This window comes from Strigops habroptila, chromosome 8 (genome assembly GCF_004027225.2).
Source record: "Strigops habroptila isolate Jane chromosome 8, bStrHab1.2.pri, whole genome shotgun sequence".
Lineage (NCBI taxonomy): Eukaryota > Metazoa > Chordata > Aves > Psittaciformes > Psittacidae > Strigops > Strigops habroptila.
The window spans coordinates 58,942,857-58,964,182 of NC_044284.2; the positions used below are offsets into that span (position 1 = coordinate 58,942,857).

Below are 21,326 nucleotides of genomic sequence, written 5' to 3' on the forward strand. Positions count from 1 at the left end.
AATGCCTGCGTGAGGCACTGCTGCTGACTGGGACACAAACCTTCCCTCAGCCCACGAAGGATTTGTGCAGGAAACTACATCTGAGGGATGTGGGGGGGTGTTTTGGTGATTCTTTCTTCATTTTTCACACTGTTATCTCTTCCAGTTTAAACTGTATCACTCTACTTGCTTCTCAAGCATCTCCTGAGCAACAACGTGGCAAGGCCCAACACTTGTCCAACATAAAGGAGGAGTGTCTTAGTCCTGAGGAGCCAAGCATGGGAGAGGAGCTTGGTGGGGAACAAAGAAATCAAAATGAGCTTTGCAATAAAACACAATTTAATGCCTTATTATCTGTGTGGTTGGGAGCAGCACTGCTGGTATGAGTAAAATAGAAGCATGCAACTTCCAGACTCATGTTATTAATCACAGCCAAAATGAATTGTGAAAAGGAGGTTGGTTATTTTCTTACTCCTCAGTGTCACAAGTGTGCTATTTGCAGTTCACATACAACAGCATGTGGCAGCGCTGGAGTATGAACGTAGTAACAGGCACATTTCCTCCCACACCCCCCTTCTAATGAACCCTTAAGATGATCCAGAGTCCGTGTGTGTGCATCAACAGCTCAGCACTGCACCACGTCCTCTTCTCAAGAGACAAACCTCTTCAACCATAGGTTTTACTCCAAACTTTTCTTATATAACACCACTGTTAAACCAAATTAACACAACCGTATTACTTGAACTCACTTTAATCACTCAACAGAGAAGCAGCCAGCACATTGTTATCACTCCTTGAGTAGTACCAACATCCATCCTGCACTGGCTTGAACCAGACCGTAAGTAGAGAATGAACATGATCTACTTCATATTGCTGTTACATAGGAGGTTCAAAATTCCCTTCCTATAAATCAGAACTAATTACAGCTTGTAGTACATTTACAGTGGGTATTTTTTTAGAGAGTAACCTATGAAAAGCTGCAAAAGAATACCTCACACTGCAGACCACTCCACAAGGAAGGAGGGGAGAAATGCTTGCTCACCAGGAGTGCAGCTTCAGCTGGAAACACACAAAGCCATGCGATGGTTTTCATTTGGAAGTCCTAAAGATGGCAGGTCAGGATAGCTGCAGGCTGAGCCAACATGCCTTGTGTAGATGGCTACACCAAGCTTGTAAGTGCTGTACGGTGGTGGGATCTCTGCAGAAGCAGATCTGAGCACAGAGGAGAGCACAGAACATCCACCAGTACTTTGAAGTCCACAGCTCTTGGGAGAGCCACCCAGTACCAAGGGGCTCACGTTTTCAGATGACCAAGCTCTGCACCTTCCACTTAATAACAGAGACACTTACCCTTTGGTGAGGTGTGACAGGAAAGTGACCTGAACTCCCTGTACAGGAGCTCCCTCCTTGGGATGCAACTTTACACTTGTAAAGCTTTTCAAAACTCTTTATACAACTGAAAAGCTGAAGTTAAAACCAGAAACATATAAAATCTTAAAATCCCATTTCTGTTATGGAGAACTAGATATATACACATACAGATTTTTAAGATAAGAGCCGAGTCCACTGTCACTTCTCTAGATATAAACTCCAGGTCTTGCTTTTCAAATATATTTTAGACCTCTCTGATAAACTTTGCCCAAGATAAATCTGTAAATAGCAATAATTGTACACACGTTGTTGTAGGATTTAAAAGCTAAATTTAAAGCACACTTTTTATAAGGATTCACAGTGATACAGCTCATGAAACTCACTTCCAAGTTGCAATCAAGAAGCTTCTCACTCAAGATCAATCTGTTTATAGAATCATAGAATCACAGACTGGTTTGGGTTGGAAAGGACCTTCAGATCATCTAGTTCCAACCCCCTGCCATGGGCAGGGACACCTCACACTAGACCATGTTGCCCAAGGCTCTGTCCAACCTGGCCTTGAACACTGCCGGGAATGGAGCATTCACCACTTCTTTGGGCAACCTGTTCCAGTGCCTCACCACCCTCACAGTAAAGAACTTCCTCCTTATATCTAATCTGAACTTCCCCTGTTTCAGTTTGAACCCATCACCCCTTGTCCTATCGCTACAGTCCCTGATGAAGGTCCCTCTCCAGCATCCTTGTAGCCCCCTTCAGACACTGGAAGCTGCTCTGAGGTCTCCACGCAGCGTCTCTTCTCCAGGCTGAACAGCCCCAACTTAATCCCATCCAATTCATCTGAACATAGACTTGTATGAAATTATAACCACAGAACTGATACAAACCAGCGTGATTTTGTTCTGATCTGTATGTTAGAGAGAAGACTCTGAATATAAAAACTGTTGGGCTTTTCTCTTTAAAAAAACAACTACTTTTCTGCTCGTTCCACTCAGTTCGCTGCCAATCGAGAGCTCTTGTTTCCACAGGAAACAGCAGCCATTAGAAGCAGGCAAATCCCACTGAGGTGGCAGAACACAGAACACCTCCCTGCAGAATGGAAGATCAGAAAGATTGCAACCTGTAACAAGACAGGAGTTATCATTTCCACTGGAAACAAGCACACTGCTACTGAGAAGTCAGCTTTTTTCTCCCCAATACAGAAGCAACATGGCAAAGACCACGCCAAAAAGCTACATGACCTTCAATGTGCGTGTGGGGGAGAAGTAAAGTAAAACAATCAATGATGGATTAAGCTAGAACCGAGCAACACTTCAGACTGGATACCAGGGAAGTTTGTAAGCAGGGAGCTACGAACCCTTCATTCCAGTGAAGTTTCTCTTCTGTGAATTCATTCAAACTTATACTCTCTAAAACACTGAGGCACAAATTCATCTCAAGCGAAACATGTACCTGTAGACAGAATTCCCAAACTGCAAGACTTGAGAGAGGACAAACTCTGCTTCACGACTGAATCCCATCATTCCTGACTGGATGTCCTTCTTCCCAAACATCACACTGTCAATCAGTTCATCCCGTGGCACTCTGTGCTTATAGTGTTAGTATGAAGCGCTCCTCGGTACCCAGGTCACATGCACTGGTTGTATTTCAAAGTATCTTTGTACCTTAACAGCGAGCTGACCCTGGATTCTGTAACAGTTACAGCTAAAATGGATGGGAATTCTGAAGGTGTTGACATAATGGGGAGAAAGGGAAGAAAAGAAAACACCAGAAATCAATATTCCATCAGTCGGTTTGGTTAAAGCCATCACCCTGGCAGTTCCTTCGAACTCTGAGTCCCGTTTTCTTCAGCATCCCCCTTTTTCTCACTCTTGTATGTGGAAAGGAACAAGTTCTCTATCTGAGTCAAGAACTCTTCAGCAATGAAGCAGTTTGTGACCTTGCTCAAAGTCTTCCTCATGCACTCCAAAAGCTGGTCAAAAGAAAAAGAACATTTTCTTTTAAATGATTATTTTTTCTGAGTTTATTTTTTCCCCTTCTAGCTGGTAAGTATTCCAAAGGGATTTCTAGTTAGTTATTTAAGATTAACACCAGTCATCTTCGAATTACAGAATGGTTTGGGTTGGAAAGGACCTTAAGATCATCCAGTTCCAACCCCCTGCCATGGGCAGGGACACCTCACACTAAACCACGTCACCCAAGGCTCTGTCCAACCTGGCCTTGAACACTGCCAGGGATGGAGCATTCACCACTTCTTTGGGCAACCTGTGCCAGGATTAACACTAGTGAAGAGTTCAACTGTACAATAGAAATTCGGTTTTAATATTTAAGCAATATAAATTGTTTCTACAATATAAATTGTAGAACCAGGAAAACATGGGTGACTACACAACAGTTAAACTCCAGAGTATTCCAACAACTCCACTGGAGATTGAAGCTGTTCATAAGCAAAGTCATGTTGAGAGGCAAAAAAAAGTTAGATGTGGGTAATGACTGTGCACGTGGTTTCTGTTTATGTCTTCTGCTTTAGGCAGAATTTCTGTCTTGTTTGTGCAATTCATGCTCCAGCTGCAGACTTGTGACAATACAAAACAGACTTGTATTTAAAAAAAAACATTTAAAATTAGAAAAGCTAAAAGAAGAAACTTACTTTCTGCAAACAAGTCAGGTCGGAATCTCTGTGGAAAATTTTATCCATGGGAACACTGCTGTTGAAAGAAAAACAAATCATAGAATCCCAGCATGGTTTGGGTTGGAAGGGACCTTAAAGCTCATCCAGTTCCAAGCCCCTGCCACGGGCAGGGACACCTTCCACTAGAGCAGGTTGCTCCAAGCCCCTGTGTCAAACCTGGCCTTGAACACTGCCAGGGATGGGGCAGCCACAGCTTCTCTGGGCACCCTGTGCCAGCGCCTCAGCACCCTCACAGGGAAGAGCTTCTGCCTAAGAGCTCATCTCAGTCTCCCCTCTGGCAGGTTAAAGCCATTCCCCTTGGCCTGTCTCTACATGCCCTTGTCCAAAGCCCCTCTCCAGGTTTCCTGGAGCCCCTTCAGGCACTGGAGCTGCTCTAAGGTGTCCCCTTCAGGAGCCTTCTCTTCTCCAGGCTGCCCCAGCCCAGCTCTCTCAGCCTGGCTCCAGAGCAGAGCTGCTCCAGCCCTCGCAGCAGCTCCGGGGCCTCCTCTGGCCTCGCTCCAGCAGCTCCACGTCCCTCTTGTGTTGCTGCCCCAGAGCTGGATCAGGACTGCAGGGAGAGTCTCCCCAGAGCACAGCAGAGGGGGAGAATCCCCTCCCTGACCCGCTGCTCACACTCTGGGGGTGCAGCCCAGGACATGGGTGGCAAATAGTAGTGCTGTAATAAGCAAGCATATGTCTTCATCGCCACATCAGAGATAAATATGCAGAAAGCCTACCCTGGCTTTTCTTTGTAACACAATTAGATTCTTACCTGTGGCAGAATCTGTATTTTTCAATTATCCACCTTGTTTTTGCAAATATTAATTCCCACTGAGGTTCCTCCAGCATCTGCTGCACCTCAAACTTGTAGGGCAGGCCTGGAAAAAAATGCACAGGGTTAGTTGGTGTTTCTAGTGCACTCACCATTTGCTTTCCCTTCTGTTCTAGCTTTAGCTGCAATCCCTTCCTTCCCCATAGCCATTCCTAATTTATTACTGATTGTGGAAGCTCACAGTCCAGTTACTTGCCAACATTAAGGAGATTAAACTAAATGCATGATGTATTTTGGATTCTAAATTTAGTTTTGGTGGGAGTAGGGAACAAACCTGTTCTCCTCCTCTCCCTCAGCAGCTCCTCATGCCATAGGGAGCACACAGCAATCTACAACGTAACAGAACAATGCCAGAATGGATGGAGCTTTTCTAAGTTAAACTACAAAAGTGATGCTAAAATCTATGTAGTTGTTCAGTGAATAATCAAGGTTTGTTTTATGTCTATGAAGTGGCTGACTTGTTCTAGATTTCAGAGGAATTTTACTCCTCAAGGAAGAAATTCTTCTTGTTTATTGCAGAGGGGAAGAGGCATTTAGGAGTATTCTAAAGGAACACCTGAAGTGACTTGCAGAACACACTTCAGTCACCACATATAAGCAGGAAAGAGACTGTAAATTTGACTAATTCATTAATAAAAGCCTTTTCAGAACAGAAGAATTCAATGAGAGGAACACCAGCTTTCCAACTAGGCCTCAAAGGAAGTGAAAAGAAAGTAGTAAATACCATTTGCTATTTGAACACATCTCCAATGCGGGAAGTGTTCAGTGCAGAACGCATTCCCAGAGTAAGAATTTATCCGTAGCAATACTTATGGCTCACACAAAACACTAATTGCGGTTCATTTGTGCAGTGCTACGGTACCACTTGTCCAAAGAAAAAGAGGAGACACCATTTAGTAAGTGGATTTCAGGAGATAAACATCCATATGAAGCCCCCTCAGACAGAAAACGTAGTGACCAAAACACATCTGCTTCAGAGGGCAGATAAAGTTTCTAAGTCCACACCACACAGGTGGGGTGCTTGGGAAGTGAGGGTAAAGTCACGGCACCACTGGCACAGCAAACAGCCGGCACGGATGTGGCTGTTGCTTCATCTCCCCTTGGCCTGTGAGATGAGCCTGCAGGCACACGGGCTTCCCGGCTTCCTGCCGCAGGGAAAAACAGGGGAGCTGCTGGTTCACAGGGCCTCTGCTAGTGCCTTGCCAAGAAAACTGGAAACCTTGGAGTATAGATGCAAAAATCAGGATTGAACAGGAGGGAAAAGGAGAGAGAGAGGCAGCTGCTGTAAGCCTGTGCTGTTATCAGGCAAATCTTCCTCAGATTAATGTCAGGGAACGAGCAGATCTGATCATCACTTCAGCTGGTGTGTTCTGAACTGCTCAAGGAAAAACATCCTGTTTCCATTAAATGCCAGTGACACTTTAAATCATGCATTTGTTCTCTCAGCTTGGATTCACGCAGCACACACCTTCCATCTTCCAAATTTTGGGTTTTCCCGGACACCAGCAGGTTTGATCCCCTGCCTTTCTGCATGCTAAGTTACTCAAACCAGGAGTTTTGGCTGCTGTAGCAGCCCATTCTTTGCTGACATAGTTCTGTCCCCTCAATCAGAGGGTCTGCTCAGGATTTTGTTACACAGCAAAGTAAGTGATCCATGTGAAGCAGCTTCTCAGCTTTATGTATGGATACTGTATGTAAGTAACAGTGACCCTTGTGCCAACCCTTTAATTCCTGGATTGTGGAAAACACTGAAACAATCTTACCTCTCTTTGTACCAGTCTATTCTTGTAATGCAAGGGACTACCTGCAGCATTACTCTTTAAGTGAAATTCCTGGGTTTGTACAGCACATGTTCCCAATACATAAATCTCTCTTCCTCAAGCTCAAGAACCAACAACGTTCTTCCCCTTAGTATCCAAAAGAAAAATGAAGACAATAGATAGAACATTGGTACTTACGGTAGGAACCGTCAGAACTGAGCTCGTCACTGATCACTAGACAAGTCATCTGAGAGTATGGGAGAGGATTATTTCGGTTGTAAGGACTTATAATCATTCCAATGAACATGGCACCACCCCTGGAGAAGTAACTCTAAAAACCCAGAAACACACAAAAAAACCACATAGAAGAAATAAATCCTTTTCAGAACAGATTCTGAAATTCAGAAAATAGAATTTATCTCCATTTATGAATGCTTTTAAGATACAACAGAGCAACAATGTGCATTAAGATCCTAAATACCAGGGAAGCTTCAGGCTTGTTGGGGTTTGGTTTTGCTGGTTCTTGTTTTGTCATGTACAGAGCAGCACCCACCTGGTATTTAGCTTGAGTGTCAATGTCTCGGATAGAGGGGTTGGGGTCGAAGGCGGGGTGGGAATGGTACCACCCGATGACGCTGTATCCTCTGGCAGCCAGCGTTTCCGAGGCCTGGGTTTGAGACACCGGGTCCATCTCGCACTGCAGCCCCGTGCTGAGACTATTGCAGGGCTCTGCTGCACAAACCTGTTAAAAAAGCCTCCAGATGGATAAATGCAAGAAATCTCCATCAGTTAAATACAATTTAAAGCATTAAGAGATACACCTCATGTTCCTCACGTCAGATCAAGAGCATGTCAGATCTTCCACGTAACTTTAACACTTCAAGACTAATCAACTTTGATATATCAAAGTACTTGCCCTTCAGAAACAACATTTCCATCTATTCAAATTAATATAGATGATCATAACAGTTCTAATGCTATAGAGAAAATGTAGAAAAACAAACACTTACTTCCACAATTTTGTCTGCTTCCGAGTATCTTCCACCCAGCAGCCCTATTACTTCTGCCATAGACACATGAGAGTGCTAAAATGATAGCAAACAAGTATTAAAGCCCAAGTTGCACAATTTCTCCCAGTTTTGAGCGACACACCACAGAACACATTAACTGCAAGGCAGTAACTTCTCAATGCCATTTAGAAGGAACCTTAGGACAGCTACAGATTCCCAAACACGCAGCGTTTCAGTTTAAAGCAAACCAAAGAGGATGTTTGCTTTCTCATATACACACAGGTATGCAGTGCACTTGTAGAGCACCTCCAGATGTGATGCGGTGCTAGCTGCAAAAACTGGAGCTGAATAACTGCACAAGTTTTGGTACAACCTGTTTTTCTTTCATAATAACCCATATATTGCTTTAGAATCACAAGACTGGCAGAAAATGAACCCCTAAGATCTCAGAATGGCAGTCTGGGTTAGAAAGAAGTTTTAAGCAAATTGTATTTAAAGAACGACAGAGAGTGTTAAGCAGTAACATTATCAGTTTTTCTAGAAGGTAAATGGTTGTACACTGAGCACAATATTGACAAAAATAATCTTTAGAGGCTTTATTTAATCCCAGATTCTCACTTCTAGGTCTGGATGCAAGGAAGTGCTGCGTTTCTCAGTCTTATGCTGCCCACTGAAAAACAACACAACACAGCACAGCTTTATGAAAGATAAAACTTGATCCTCACCAAATCCATTATTAAAAGTGCTTCAGAAGACACTTTCACCTGAAAGGGTTCCTGAAATGATAAACACAACAGTGAGTATGAGAAACGTGACCTAAGAAAATGAAGCATTCTTGATCATTCACTCCCGGGTACGTACCTGCTTTTCTGCAGTGAACAGGCAGCACGGAATCAGCTGAAAGGGATCAAAGGAACTATAAAATGAAAGAAAATTTCTCTAAAGATGTAGGACAGTCAGGAAACTTTCCAAGTTTCCCACTGTCTCCTTGGCAGAGGAGGAACAAGCACGTTTTCTTTACTGGATTTTCTCATCCCACAGGAGGATGGCTTCCACCAAATACAGAAACACTCATGAACTCCAATATGAAACATGTGAAACACATATGTGTTATTTCAGACCACAATATGGGTTAATGATTTGTGGCATTCCAGCCTGACACTAGGCAAGGCACTTGTTTCACTTCTAGAAGCTCTATATTTGACCATCATGTACATCAAATCATACCTTTTTGTTTGTCTTGAACCTTTAGAAGATTTTGCAGGTTTCAGTTTTTCCTCCTCTCTTCTTCTTGCTAATTCTTCAGCAGAGAGATGCTGAAAAGAAATTAAAAATAAACAAATGTCTTAATGTCTTCAGTGTTCTTTCAGCAGTGATTCATCTCAATCTCCCCTCTGGCAGTTTAAAGCCATGTCCCCCTTGGACAAGGACCTGCCCTTGTCCAAAGCCCCTCTCCAGGTTTCCTGTAGCCCCTTTAGGCACTGAGAGCTGCTCTAAGGTCTCCCCTTAAGGAGCCTTCTCTTCTCCGGGCTGAACAAGCCCAGCCAGGAGCAGAATTAATATCAGGAACTCCTATCACCTGCATTATCAATACAAAGAAACTGTGTAAGACTGAAAAAATAACATTTACATCTTATTCTCCTATCTACTACTGTCAGCTTTAGTACTGCAGGTAATGGAAAACAAAGAGTCATGAAATCTCCTACAAGACAAGGCGAAGAGCTTTATAGGCCTAAACCAGCGTAGAGTGACACATGCTCACAACAAAAACATCTCTGTAAACACCCAAGTCCACTTGTATTTATGAGCAGCATAAAAGATGTGACAGCTGCTACACTATTCTCTAACCCTAACCCATTCCACCACTGTTTCCCTGTACATTTGATGCAGCAGCACCCACTAGCCATTAGCAAGAACTAGTTCTTTAAGGGAAGTTTAGACCCAGAAGGGTTACCTCAAATGTCTGTCCTTCCAAATCCTTCGCATCACACCAGTTTCCCCACGGGTCTCGCACTCGCCGCCGCCTCGTACGCTGCAGCAAAGCAAAGCAACACATGTCAAGGACCTTCCTCCTGGGAACACTGCATTTAGTTTCACCAGCCCTAAGAACACTGTCCAAAAGGTTACTAACACTGTGATGTATTTCCAGAGAAGAATGCACACCCTGGATGGAGTTGTGTAGAATTAAGTAGCTCACGATCTATCATGAAACATCATCAGTGAAGTGGTCAGTTTTTAAGGCTGTAAAGTGTAACACCTGGTTGATGTTCCATGGATCAGCCACATCTGACAGTAACAGTGTGTTATATCCAGCTCCGAATTACAGCTCAGACTACACAAATAGCTATAAAACCAGTATATTTACATCTAGTGGATGCTGCAGCTCTTTCTATTTCAATTTACTATTTTTTCCCCAGTGAGACTGATTTAGTTTTTCTCTCATCAACCGGTTTATTTTGCTGTGATACTTAAAAATGCCACATTAGTTAAACCTGGCAAGCCTTGATAACTCATGAAGTTATAAATGAGTTACCACAGTGCTTCATTGCATGCATAAGGCTCTCAGTAAGCCATATCATATACCTGTTACACTTAAGAGTTAAAGTGCAAGCACCTTCATCTCACACTACCAACACACACCACTATTTTCTGGCTGATTCAGTCTAGTAAGTTATGGAGAGGAAAGGCAAAGACTGAAACACAGTTGTAGTTAAGTACCTGAACAGCAATCAGATGGGTAACATCGCCAAAGTTAGGGCAGAAACCTGTCAGATAGCAGACCTTGCACTTAACCTGACACTCAAATGACAGGCCACCCTAATGCCACTGCAAACTGAATGAGAGGAGAAACTTCCTGAGATGCTCCAGCTTGGAGATGAAAACAATTAAGACCTTCCCCACGCTGAATGTTTTTGGCTGTCCCCACCACAACATACCATGGACTGCAAGCGCTGGGCGAGCTGATATGCTTCCACTGTGTCTTTGCCTTCCTTGGCCCTTGTCCTGTCCGCTGGCTGAGGGCGGTTGTAGACAGCCTGCTCTGCAGGAGACAGGGGAGACACTGCTCTTCAGTGGGGAATGAAGCCACTTGTTCCTGGTACACAGCCAAGAACGACATAGAGGAGTGGTAATGACAAATGGCAACACCAAAACCACTCACAGTGAAAGGACATCTCTTGGTGGTCATGTTACTAACCCATTACATAGCCCTCTCCCACTACCACAGAGCTTTTAAGACAGGGAAACCACCTTCCCTATTGGTAATTTACTTTTAATAACCTTTTCTTCAGACAAAATGTATTTGGAGGACATTCCTCCTCTCCTAAGTGACTGTCATTCAGCTTGAGTCTCAGGATTGATTTTGGTCCAAACCAACATTAAGTTATAGGTGTACATATACTTGGTGTATATATACTTTTAACATGTCATCTAATGTTAACATTTGAATCTTGTAAAAACCAGCCCTGAGGATGAGAATACTGCTTTTTATTTAGGAAGGAGTTACAATTGAGTATGGGAAGAGAAACAGTAACATGAATGCTGTCTGATATGGAGGGGAGGGCAGAATTCCAGCTGGTATCAGGAACATAAATAAATCCCACACTGGACACACAAAAGCACAAAACCACCTAAAAGCTGATGTGTGAACATGAGGGAGAGGGAAAAAAGTAGAAGAAAAGAAAGAAAAGGTCTTGTGTAAAACCAGAAACCCATAAACCTGGAACAGGTTTCAAACTCCTCCAGATTTTCAAAGGTCACCAGAGACAATCTGCTCAGAAGGTCCTTCCTAGCAAGGATTAATGTGTATCCTCTGTGTGAGCAGCACACCCTGACATGAAGTCATCTTTCAACGCTAGCACCAAAATAGGCCACAGCCACACAGAGGTTGGGACACTAAATACAGCCCAAACAGAGGCTCTCTTCTACAGAATTTAGATGTATCAACAATTACTATTTCAGACATTAGGAGTACAGAGAAGTTGGAAGATTATCCACATGGATGCTCGGTTCCGATCAAGTGCAGTCATGCTTGCTTCAATGAAGTGAGCTTAGGACTTTTCTTTTAATGACACATGGAACCATAGAATCAATTTGGTTGGAAAAGACCTTTAAAATCATCAAGTCCAACCTTTACCCCCGCACTGCCAAGGCCACCACTAAACCACGTCACTAAGGGGCTTATCTACACAGTTTGTGAACGCTTCAGGGACGGTGACTCCAGCACTGCCCTGGGCAGCCTGTTCCAGTGCCTGAGCACTCTCTGGGGAAGAAATTGTTCCTAATATCCAGTCTAAACCTTCGCTGGCACAACTTGAGGGCGTTTCCTGTTGTCCTATCGCTTGTTACTTGGGAGAAGAGATCAGCCCGCTCCTGGCTCCATCCTTCTTTTCATCTACTAAAGCTTTCCTGTTCAACATGGAGTCACTGATTTTAATAAGAAAAGCTGACAGACAATAACAGAGATGTTCAGCATGCACTGATGAGAACTGGTCCCAATAGCTTTACCACAGCCAAAGTTAATCGCTCCGATTAATTCCAGGTACGTGTGGATGCGCCCAATGCAGTTCACGTCGCCGCAGTTCTTCAGGCCCGGCCGCACTGACGTCTTGTTCAGGTACTTGGGTTTACACCTCTCCCTAAAATAAAGCACAGCATGTTTTCAGTTAATAAACAAATCCTGAGGGGAGGGAGGAATTGTGTGATGTAACTTGAGGTTAGGACAAGCCACTGGTGGTTTTTCCCCTCTGTGATACACACGCTACTCAGGGCAATGACAGCAAAAATACAAACTTCACAAAGCACACAATTTATTTCAGAGTTATTCAGACACATTCGTTCTCAGGCAGAGTGAGACCTATATGTGTTAAAACAAACTCTTCAACCTGAGTGGTGCCAGGAAGCAATGAATTCCTCAGAAGAGCTATAATACTGTTAAACTGATAGAAGAACATCTGCACTAGATTAGTCCGAAGAGCTCATACAATCACAGGCCTCCTTGGAGTAATAAATGAGGCTGTTTTCGCTCTCTTTGCACTTATTACTCACTTTTCAACTGACACTGAATCATTTCAGTGCAGCACTTCTCTGCTATGGAATTTCAGAGTGTCTTTGCAACTACATAAGCTATCAATACACAAGACAACTGGATGAGAACAGAGTTAAAGTCAGGGATTCTTCCTACTGAAAAGCAAGTTACCCAGCACAGCAAGCACACAAACCACAGCTGCTAACAGAACAAACTGTACCCTGAGCCTGCTGCCACCAGGCACTTCAGCTCCTTTAACTGATTCTCTAGGGATGGAATATAAAATACTCAAAAGCATAAGCACTACCCCAAGTTGATTCTTAATTTGAAGTATTTTCTTAGTCAACATTATTTGCTCTAGCACAGATTATTCCTTCTAGGTGCCCTTCTGTAAAGGCAGTACCACCATGCTATAGATCTCACTATAGAATTAATCATTTTGAGGAACCATTTATTATAATACATGCATTCTTACATGTATTATGACAAAAATAGGAAGAGAATAACACAACCAAAATGGATGCAGCTTGTTTTGATACAGAACACTCATATTCCTAATGCTTCAAAGTATTTTCATTGCTTAGCTTCCAGAATGCCAGAAAAAAAAACCCAGGGAAGATGCAAAAGAAGCATTAATAATCAGTGCTGTTCACTGGCAATCTTTATAATGCTGCCATAAAGTTAGTTTTACTCTTTTCAAGTGTAAGCTATTGGTACCAAGTAGTGTTTAACTACAACAGCGCAGGACATGGGTTATCTTAATCACTTCTTTCAGTAAATGAACCTTACCATTGATCCAAAATATAATTCCTAATTTTCAGGTAACGCTCTGGTGTTTTGGCCTGGCGCCCTTCAAAGAACTCAGGAATAGCTTGCTTTTCTTCATCCAGAATGATGCTCCTGTCAACCTCCACTTCCTGATCAGGTGGCTTAAGCTCCTCTGCTTCTTCTTGATGATCTTCATCCACTTGGCAGGGAGAAGGAAAGAGCAATCCATTATCAGCCAGGTCTCTCTGTCCCTCAAGGAGCTCCTGCTCAGTTCGTTGTTTAGTACCACAAGATGTTGCTAGTCTGCCTTGGTCGGTTTTGTCCAGAAACTTACTGTATTGCTGGTAATCTAAGTTCACAGGTTTATCACCATTCAGGTGCTGAGAACACGTTGCTGCAACACTTGGAAATACTAATGCATCCACTGTATCTTGCTTGGTATGGTGAGGATCTTCTTTAGGTAAAGAAACTGTAGAACTATGTCCAAAAGATGAAGAACCATGTTCCATTCCTTTTGTTTCTTCAACTGGACTTTTGGAAATAACAGATAATTCAGGTTTCCCAGTTTCTTGCTGGAAAGTAGGACAAAGCAGCTCATCCATGTCATCAGTTATGTCCACTTCTTCATCATCTGACAGCTTTTCAATTTTCACTGCATTCAGATTGGGGTCTGCACGGCCTCTCAAGCTTCCAGCTGACCACGCTTCTACCTTTATCCCATCTTCAAGGGGAAGGCTGCTCCCACACTGACTTTGTGCTTCTTTTTCAGAATCACCATTTTTAGCCTTTAGGAAATATAGAATAGTTTTAGGAGTAAAAATCAAAACAATCCCCCCTGCTTCCCAAATAGTCAGAGCTATTTGACTTGAACAGCAAACATTTGGAAGTGCTTCTTCCTCAACTCACCCTTTTAATACACTTTCATAGAATCCCAGCATGGTTTGTGTTGGAAGGGACCTTACAGCTCATCCACTTCCAACCCCCTGCCACGGGCAGGGACACCTTCCACTAGAGCAGGTTGCTCCAAGCCCCTGTGTCCAACCTGGCCTTGAACACTGCCAGGGATGGGGCAGCCACAGCTTCTCTGGGCACCCTGTGCCAGCGCCTCAGCACCCTCACAGGGAAGAACTTCTTCATAATATCTAATCTACCCTCCTTTATCTTAAAGCCATTCCCCCTTGTCCTGTCTCTACAGGCCCTTGTCCAAAGCCCCTCTCCAGGTTTCTTGTAGCCCCTTTAGGCACTGGAGCTGCTCTAAGGTCTCCCCTTCAGGAGCCTTCTCTTCTCCAGGCTGCCCCAGCCCAGCTCTCTCAGCCTGGCTCCAGAGCAGAGCTGCTCCAGCCTTTGGAGCATCTCTGTGGCCTCCTCTGGACTCATTCCAACAAGTCCATGTCCTTCTCATTTTAATCCATTGCAACTGACCTTTAGACAAAACATTACAGATATACTTTTAGCTCAAATGTAAATTAACATGTATTTCCATTTAAAAACAACTAGACAGTAGTAATTAAATGCCCCTGGAGTCTCGAATGAGGATAAAGCTTAAACTACAACACAGCTGAAACAGTTGTATAGTGGGAAAACAAGTATTTTCAGACTAACAACCAACAGCGTAAGACTACAATTATACTACAGTTATAGTTTAATTATAACAGCAGTAAAAAAACCAAAGTCATTCTAGGAATTTGGAATCAGTTCTGACTTTATCTTTAAATCTGCAAATAAGCACATTCCACTTTTCTGAATACGGGAATAAATAGAGCACGTACTTTAACAGCAGTACCCTGAAAAGACAGGTTAAAATCAAGCTACATGTGCAACAGCATGCTTATCAAACAGCTTTTTTGCTAACTACAGAGATACCCTATTTACCTTGTTCTTAAAATACTGCCGAGCATAGCTCTTCACTTGTAGCACAGTACGACTGCTGATCAGCTTGGCAATTTTTGTCCACCGGCGGCCAAATTTCACCTGGTACAACACAGCACATTTAAGTTACCTCAATTCTAACATTCCAGATATTGCACTTTATACGCCAAGAGTTTAAAACCTCAATTATTCATTACAAATGCACAAATTATTCATTGCAAATGCACAAACAGGACAGCAAAGCCACAGTAAAGAACCTCGCTGTTCATATTCTACCAAGAAAGTTACATCCAACAGTAAGAATTATTGTTACTCTTCTTAACTAGAGGATCTTCTTCACCCAATTCAGGCACACTGTAAATTATGCTGGCTACTAACCCAAGGAATCATACTGAAACGAATTTATACTTGGCAAAGCAACCCCCAGTACAGTCAGCACCGTACAACCATATAACCTCTAAAGACTTACAACAGTAGTTAAAGGATTTCACTTTATTCACCCATTTGCCTCAAGAACACACTACACTTCCTGTAGTTAACTACAGCACTACAGCTGTACAGTTCATAAAGCTGTGTATTTGAGATATTTTGTGATCTCAAATTGTAATCAGCCTCACACGAACAAAATCTGGTAAACAAAACTAGATTTATTGTGATGAATCCCCCAAAATGATTGATTATTAGGCCTTTGGTAGATGGCAAGTGTTTTCAAACACATTAGAAGTACAACGGCTGAAGCAGATAAATATGACATGCTTATTATTTATTATTTTGTAAAATATAAGCTAATTGCTCCTATTCCAAATATTACATAAACTTACCAGTCCTTGTTCAAACAGTTCTTTCTCTTCTGGTGTCCACTTTAACGAGTAGCTCGCTGGTTTGGTAGGTGATCGTACCCTAGGAAAGTAGGAAGCAGAAGTAAAAACCATATTAATATCAACATTAATGTTAATATTAATAATATATTCTCAAATCCCAGTAACTGAACACAACTTCTGACAGAAGGATTACTCCCCATCTTTTGTAAAACTCAAAGAACTGCTTTAAATGTGAATGTGACTGGTAAATAAAATATTGAGAATCGTCTCAGCTTCTCCATCACACAGGAAGATTTAAGACAACACAATATTCATCGGTAACTAATGGCACAGAAATACACAGAAGCAGCAAACAGAAAAGTTCAGGCAAAAGTCAACTAGAATTAACAAGGGGTTTCTTCCCCTCAGGACCACTGTGCAACAAAAACCAAACTGGTTTACCACAGGCCTGATATTACAAACAACAGTATTTCTTTGTGTTGTAAGATGTCCAAAGTAGTTTTTTAAGCAGTGTCTGGTAACTTACAAATCAGACCCCACACTTAAAAATGCAACTAGATCATGAAGATGTACGTACATGACTTTTCCAGTTTTCTTATGTGGGCTGCAAATATAAAACAAAGTGAAAATAAAGATTAATAATTGTGATGCAGTTGCATATCTCAGAAAATAACCTGATTTTAGAAGGACTTTTCATGTCTTGTAACCCGAGAATTTTTCCCAGAGCGCAGCTTACCTTTTCATAGACCTTTTCTCCACTTCCTTTTGATTGAGCCATATTTTTTCAGGAAGAGATTTATTAGATAAATAATATCTGAAATATTTATTAAGTTTTCAAAGCATCAAGATACTTGTACATGTGAGGATTCTAATCACCACAGAAATTCTACTGGTTCATAATTACTCAGCTGTAGAAGGAAGTACTGCACTGCTACAATACCAAAATACAGTTTCACACACTAATTGAATGCAAACAACAGCATTTCCGCAATCTACCTCCAAGATGACAGTGCTTCAGTCACCATAACAAGAAAAGATTCATCCAGTTCCTTTGGAAACAGGAAGTTTTCTATTGTTCTACAGGAAACTACACAGCACATGAGCAAAAGGATACTCCTCTTCCAGCAGCATTTTCTCAATGACAGCCCTGTTTTCTTCACTAATGCTGCTGTCCAACGTCCATGGCTGCAAACAATACAAGTATGTTTTAATATTTGAATCCTATCATGCTGTGACTTGAAAAAATCAATATGTAAGAGTCTCTAAAAGTCAGCAAAGAGCACTGGTTAAAAACCTAAAAGAGCATGAACATAAGAATGGAGAAAACAGAAGTTCTGATAACCTTGGGAGAATTAATATCTATTAAAAAATCCTTACCAGACTGTTGTCAGTTCTCCAGGATGAATCAAGATAGTGATCCTGCAGCAAGCTTGAAGCTGTGTTTTCATGATCTCTGGAAAAGATTCCAGTGTTCAGAACAACACAAGTATATTCAAACAAAATGAACGCTGTCGAAGTTGAAACAACAGTGCAGTAAATGACAGACTTCAACAGGAGATGACAGAATTAGCTACTAAAGCTAAAATCACATACTGCAGGCTATTATATAATGTTACTTTCCTGTAATATTCCGTTAGATGTAACGTAAATCCCCCTTGGTAAGTCCTATTTTTCACTAATCTCAGTAGCAGCTCCTCACCCATTTCACTGCAGACTGTATGAGGCACCAGTGAAACCCCAAAGAGTAAAAACTCTCATCCAGAATGACTGAAAGCAGGAGGGACCATGTAAAATTTACACCAATGTAAGAAGCCAGAATTATACAGACAAATGAACTCTATTTTTAATATTAAAAGTCATTGAGTTTTATTATCTCTACTTAACATTTCTACATCTTTCCCTCAATAAGGTAAAAACAGCCTCTTGTAAACACAAACGTGTTTTCCTGCCAAGAAAAGCTCATACTTACACAAGCTTTAAGAGAATCCTATCATACAGGGTTGTTACTGCTCTTATAGAATTCATCCCGATTATACTTGACCTCTTCTGTAAAAGAGTCCTAAAAGGGGCTGACAAGAAATCTGGAGAGGGACTTTTTACAAGGTCATGTGGACAAGGACAAAGGGGAATGGCTTTAAGATGAAAGAGGGGAGATTGAGATTAGATATTATGAAGAAGTTCTTCCCTGTGAGGGTGCTGAGGCGCTGGCACAGGGTGCCCAGAGAAGCTGTGGCTGCCCCATCCCGGGCAGTGTTCAAGGCCAGGTTGGACACAGGGGCTTGGAGCAACCTGCTCTAGTGGAAGGTGTCCCTGCCCGTGGCAGGGGGTTGGAACTGGGTGAGCTTTAAGGTCCCTTCCAACACAAACCAGCCTGGGATTCTATGCAATGGGTCAGACCAACAGCCTCTCTCCTCAGTATTCTGTCTCCAGCAGTGGCAGGTGCTACTCCAGGACTCTGGTACAACCCTCTCCTACTCTGCCAGCATCTGCAGTGCTGGGTTTGTAGCGTTGCAGCTGCTGCCCATTCACTTCAGCATCTGTTTACAGATCCTGCAGCTGTGAATTTGTTGAATCAGTTTTCTGAACCCATCTGGCTCTGCAAGTTCACCACCAGTTACACAACAGAGTCCCTGCTCTCTGTGTTTTAAAGGAGTCTCTCCCAGCAGCCTCACCCAGCGCCCCGGTTTCGGGCACCGCAGGGTCCCATGACAGCAGCTCCGCGCTCACCCCCTGTTAATGCTCCGCAGGCCCCGTCCTCAGTGCCCTGCCCAATAACGCTCCACACTGGCGCTTCCCCCCGCCTTCAAGGGCCCTCAATGAGACTCCAAGGTCTCTCCCCAGCGGCGCCCGGCAGCGGGAAGCACCGGCGGGGACCGAGGCGCCGGGCGAGCGCGGCCCAGCCGGGGCAGCCCCTCAGCTAAGCGGCAGCCCCCCCCTCACCGTCCCCTCACACAACCCCCGGCCGCCGCAGCCACGCAAGCCCTGCCCGCCGGGGGGAGAAGGGCCATGGGACACGCTGCCCGGAGCGGCAGAGCCACCAGCCCGCAGGGCGGCTCTTCACTCACCCCGGCGCCTCAGATCCGGGCACGGTCGCAGGGTCCCCTTCGATATCCACCTCCAACTCCTCAGCCGCCGCCGTCGCCGCCATGACACCGGCCCCAGCAGCGATCTCGCGAGGTTTGGCGGGAGCGCCGCGGCGGCGCGTGCGCAGGTTACCTCAGTGAAGCCGCGCCCTGAGGAGCCGCCGCGGCGGAGGCGGGGACGTGGCGCTGCGGTAGGCGGGGCGCGCGGGGCGGCCGGGGCGGCCGGGGCGGGACGGGCCTGAGGGGAAGGGGAGAGCGTGAGGCAGGGATGGGCGAGCGCGGTGAGCGGGGACCCGGCTTGTGGCGGCACCGGTGTGGCAGCAGGGCCAGGGCAGTGACTGTCCCCCTGTGCTTGGCACTGGTGAGGCCGCACCTCAAGTCCTGTGTTCAGTTCTGGGCCCCTCACTGCAAGAGAGACGTTGAGGTGCTGGAGTGGGGCCAGAGAAGGGCAATGGAGCTGGTGCAGGGCCTGGAGCACAAGTGTGATGAGGAACGGCTGAGGGACCTGGGGGGTTTAGTCTGGAGAAGGCTCAGGGGGGACCTTATCGCTCTCTACAACTGCCTGACAGAAGGATGGAGTGAGGTGGGGTTGGTCTCTTCTCCAAAGTAACAAGCGATAGGACAAGAGGAAACGGCCTCAACCTGCAAGAGGAGAGGTTTAGGCTGGAGATTAGGAACAATTTCTTCACAGGGAGGGTGTTCAGGCATTGGAACAGGCTGCCCAGCGCAGTGGTGGAATTACCATCCCTGGAAGTGCTCACAAACCATGTGGAAGAGGCCCTCAGTGCCATGGGTTAGTGGTGGCCTTGGCAGTGCTGGGGAACGGTTGGACTTGATGATCTTAAAGGTCTTTTCCAACTGAGTTGATTCTATGATTCTATGAAGTGCAGCACAGGAGGAGGCTGTGCGCCCCGGTCTGCCCCACTCACTGTGGGGTGGGAGCGTTCTGTGGGGAGAAGCCTCAGGGCTGCAGGTGGATGAAAACCCGCTGGTCATTTGCCTTCCCTTGCCTGTGGCTGCAGGTGGAAGTGCGCTGGGGGAGTGGTGGTTGGCGAGTGGCCCCGGGGAGATCCGGGCTGTGGAAGTGTGGGGTGATGGTCAAAGAGGGACACTGCTGACTGCTGCTGTTCAGTGCCTCCTGCTGCAGATGCCAGGGTTGCTGGGCTCTGCCTGTGTGCTTTCAAGCGTGCCGTGATGTCTTTTAAGCAGGAGAATGTTGCATGGGTCAAGTTAAAGTGGTGTAATATGGCTCTAAAAATCACAGGTTTACTCCCATATGTTCTTAAATCCATGTTGGTGTGGCAAGAGGTATTTGGCTCTTCATGGAATTGGGCTTCCAGTCATACAATGGTGAGAAATGTGAAGAATCATGAGCGTTGATTATCATTATATAGGGAATGGCAACAGAGAACTTTCTGCTGCCTCAAGAATGTTTCTGTTCTAAGAGATGGCAATACAAACGTTTTGAACCAATAAACTCTGCTGCAACCTTTTTATTCTGAACATTTCATCTTTGTGCTGGAATTGACTTGAAAGTGAAGTTAATAAACAGCAAATACGATTGATTTCTTTATCTGTGCATAAAAATGCAAAATCTAGATAAATGGTATCTTGAAAGACAGAAAGAATTATGATTGTTAGAGTCTCTGGATCTGCCAGTGCCATGTTGGAGGGTATAATATAGAAGTGTCTAAAAAGGGTCCAGTGCAATGCTCTGCTCTCTGCTATCCTGCTTCTCCCTGTGTTCAGATACATCTGTGGACTAAGTTGGATCAACTCCACATACCACCGAGAGTGGGGCTGGGATGAAAGGGAGGGCAGATCGATCTCCCTTGGCAGCACTCTGCAGTTTCATCTGCCAAAGCTAAACAAAACTGGGTTCATCTACTCCAACATCTCTATCTCTGTGTCCTTGAGGTTACTGATATCGCCTTACTCACAATAGATATGGCTTTTTAAAAATGTAATGTTGCCAAACAGTGTATCAGCTATCCATATGAGCTGATATGGACAGATATATGAGAAGTTATTTTGTATCTTGGTTTTTTAAGTCTTGGTTTACACTGGAGGAGGTCATACACAATCTGTTTAAGAGTGGTGCTTTTTAAACAGGTTCCAAATATGAGATTCAGGAGAGAA

At 44.1% G+C, this 21,326-nt stretch overlaps 1 protein-coding gene across 3 annotated transcripts; it reads right to left on the reverse strand.

Annotated features, from left to right (window-relative positions):
• Positions 1-714: 714 nt before the first annotated feature.
• MYSM1 (Myb like, SWIRM and MPN domains 1) lies at positions 715-19,279 on the reverse strand. Of its 3 annotated transcripts, none has more exons than XM_030494716.1 (20): positions 19,170-19,279; positions 17,482-17,557; positions 17,219-17,289; positions 16,841-16,918; positions 16,682-16,708; positions 16,105-16,183; positions 15,287-15,385; positions 13,436-14,199; positions 12,127-12,257; positions 10,557-10,660; positions 9,575-9,652; positions 8,848-8,936; positions 8,482-8,536; positions 8,346-8,396; positions 7,621-7,695; positions 7,164-7,352; positions 6,809-6,941; positions 4,791-4,896; positions 3,998-4,052; positions 715-3,319 (listed from the first exon to the last, which is right to left on the reverse strand). In XM_030494716.1, the coding sequence occupies exons 1-20, from the start codon at positions 19,250-19,252 to the stop codon at positions 3,155-3,157; spliced, it is 2,508 nt and encodes an 835-aa protein (XP_030350576.1). In that variant the 5' UTR covers positions 19,253-19,279; the 3' UTR covers positions 715-3,154. The 3 variants fall into 3 exon arrangements, with proteins under 3 accessions (XP_030350576.1, XP_030350575.1, XP_030350577.1); XM_030494715.1 differs by having other exon boundaries at positions 3,998-4,055; XM_030494717.1 differs by lacking the exon at positions 16,682-16,708 and having other exon boundaries at positions 3,998-4,055.
• Between the last annotated feature and the right edge of the window lie 2,047 nt (positions 19,280-21,326).

Excerpts from the sequence above, each read along its gene's own strand:
- MYSM1 (XM_030494715.1), bottom strand. The coding sequence starts at position 19,252 with ATGGCGGCGACGGCGGCGGCTGAGGAGTTGGAGGTGGATATCGAAGGG. Across the intron at positions 17,558-19,169 it reads CCCGGATCTGAGGCGCCGGG|AGATCATGAAAACACAGCTT; the intron begins GTGAGTGAAGAG and ends AATCTTTTCCAG. Across the intron at positions 12,258-13,435 it reads AATTATATTTTGGATCAATG|GGAGAGGTGTAAACCCAAGT; the intron begins GTAAGGTTCATT and ends GCTTTATTTTAG.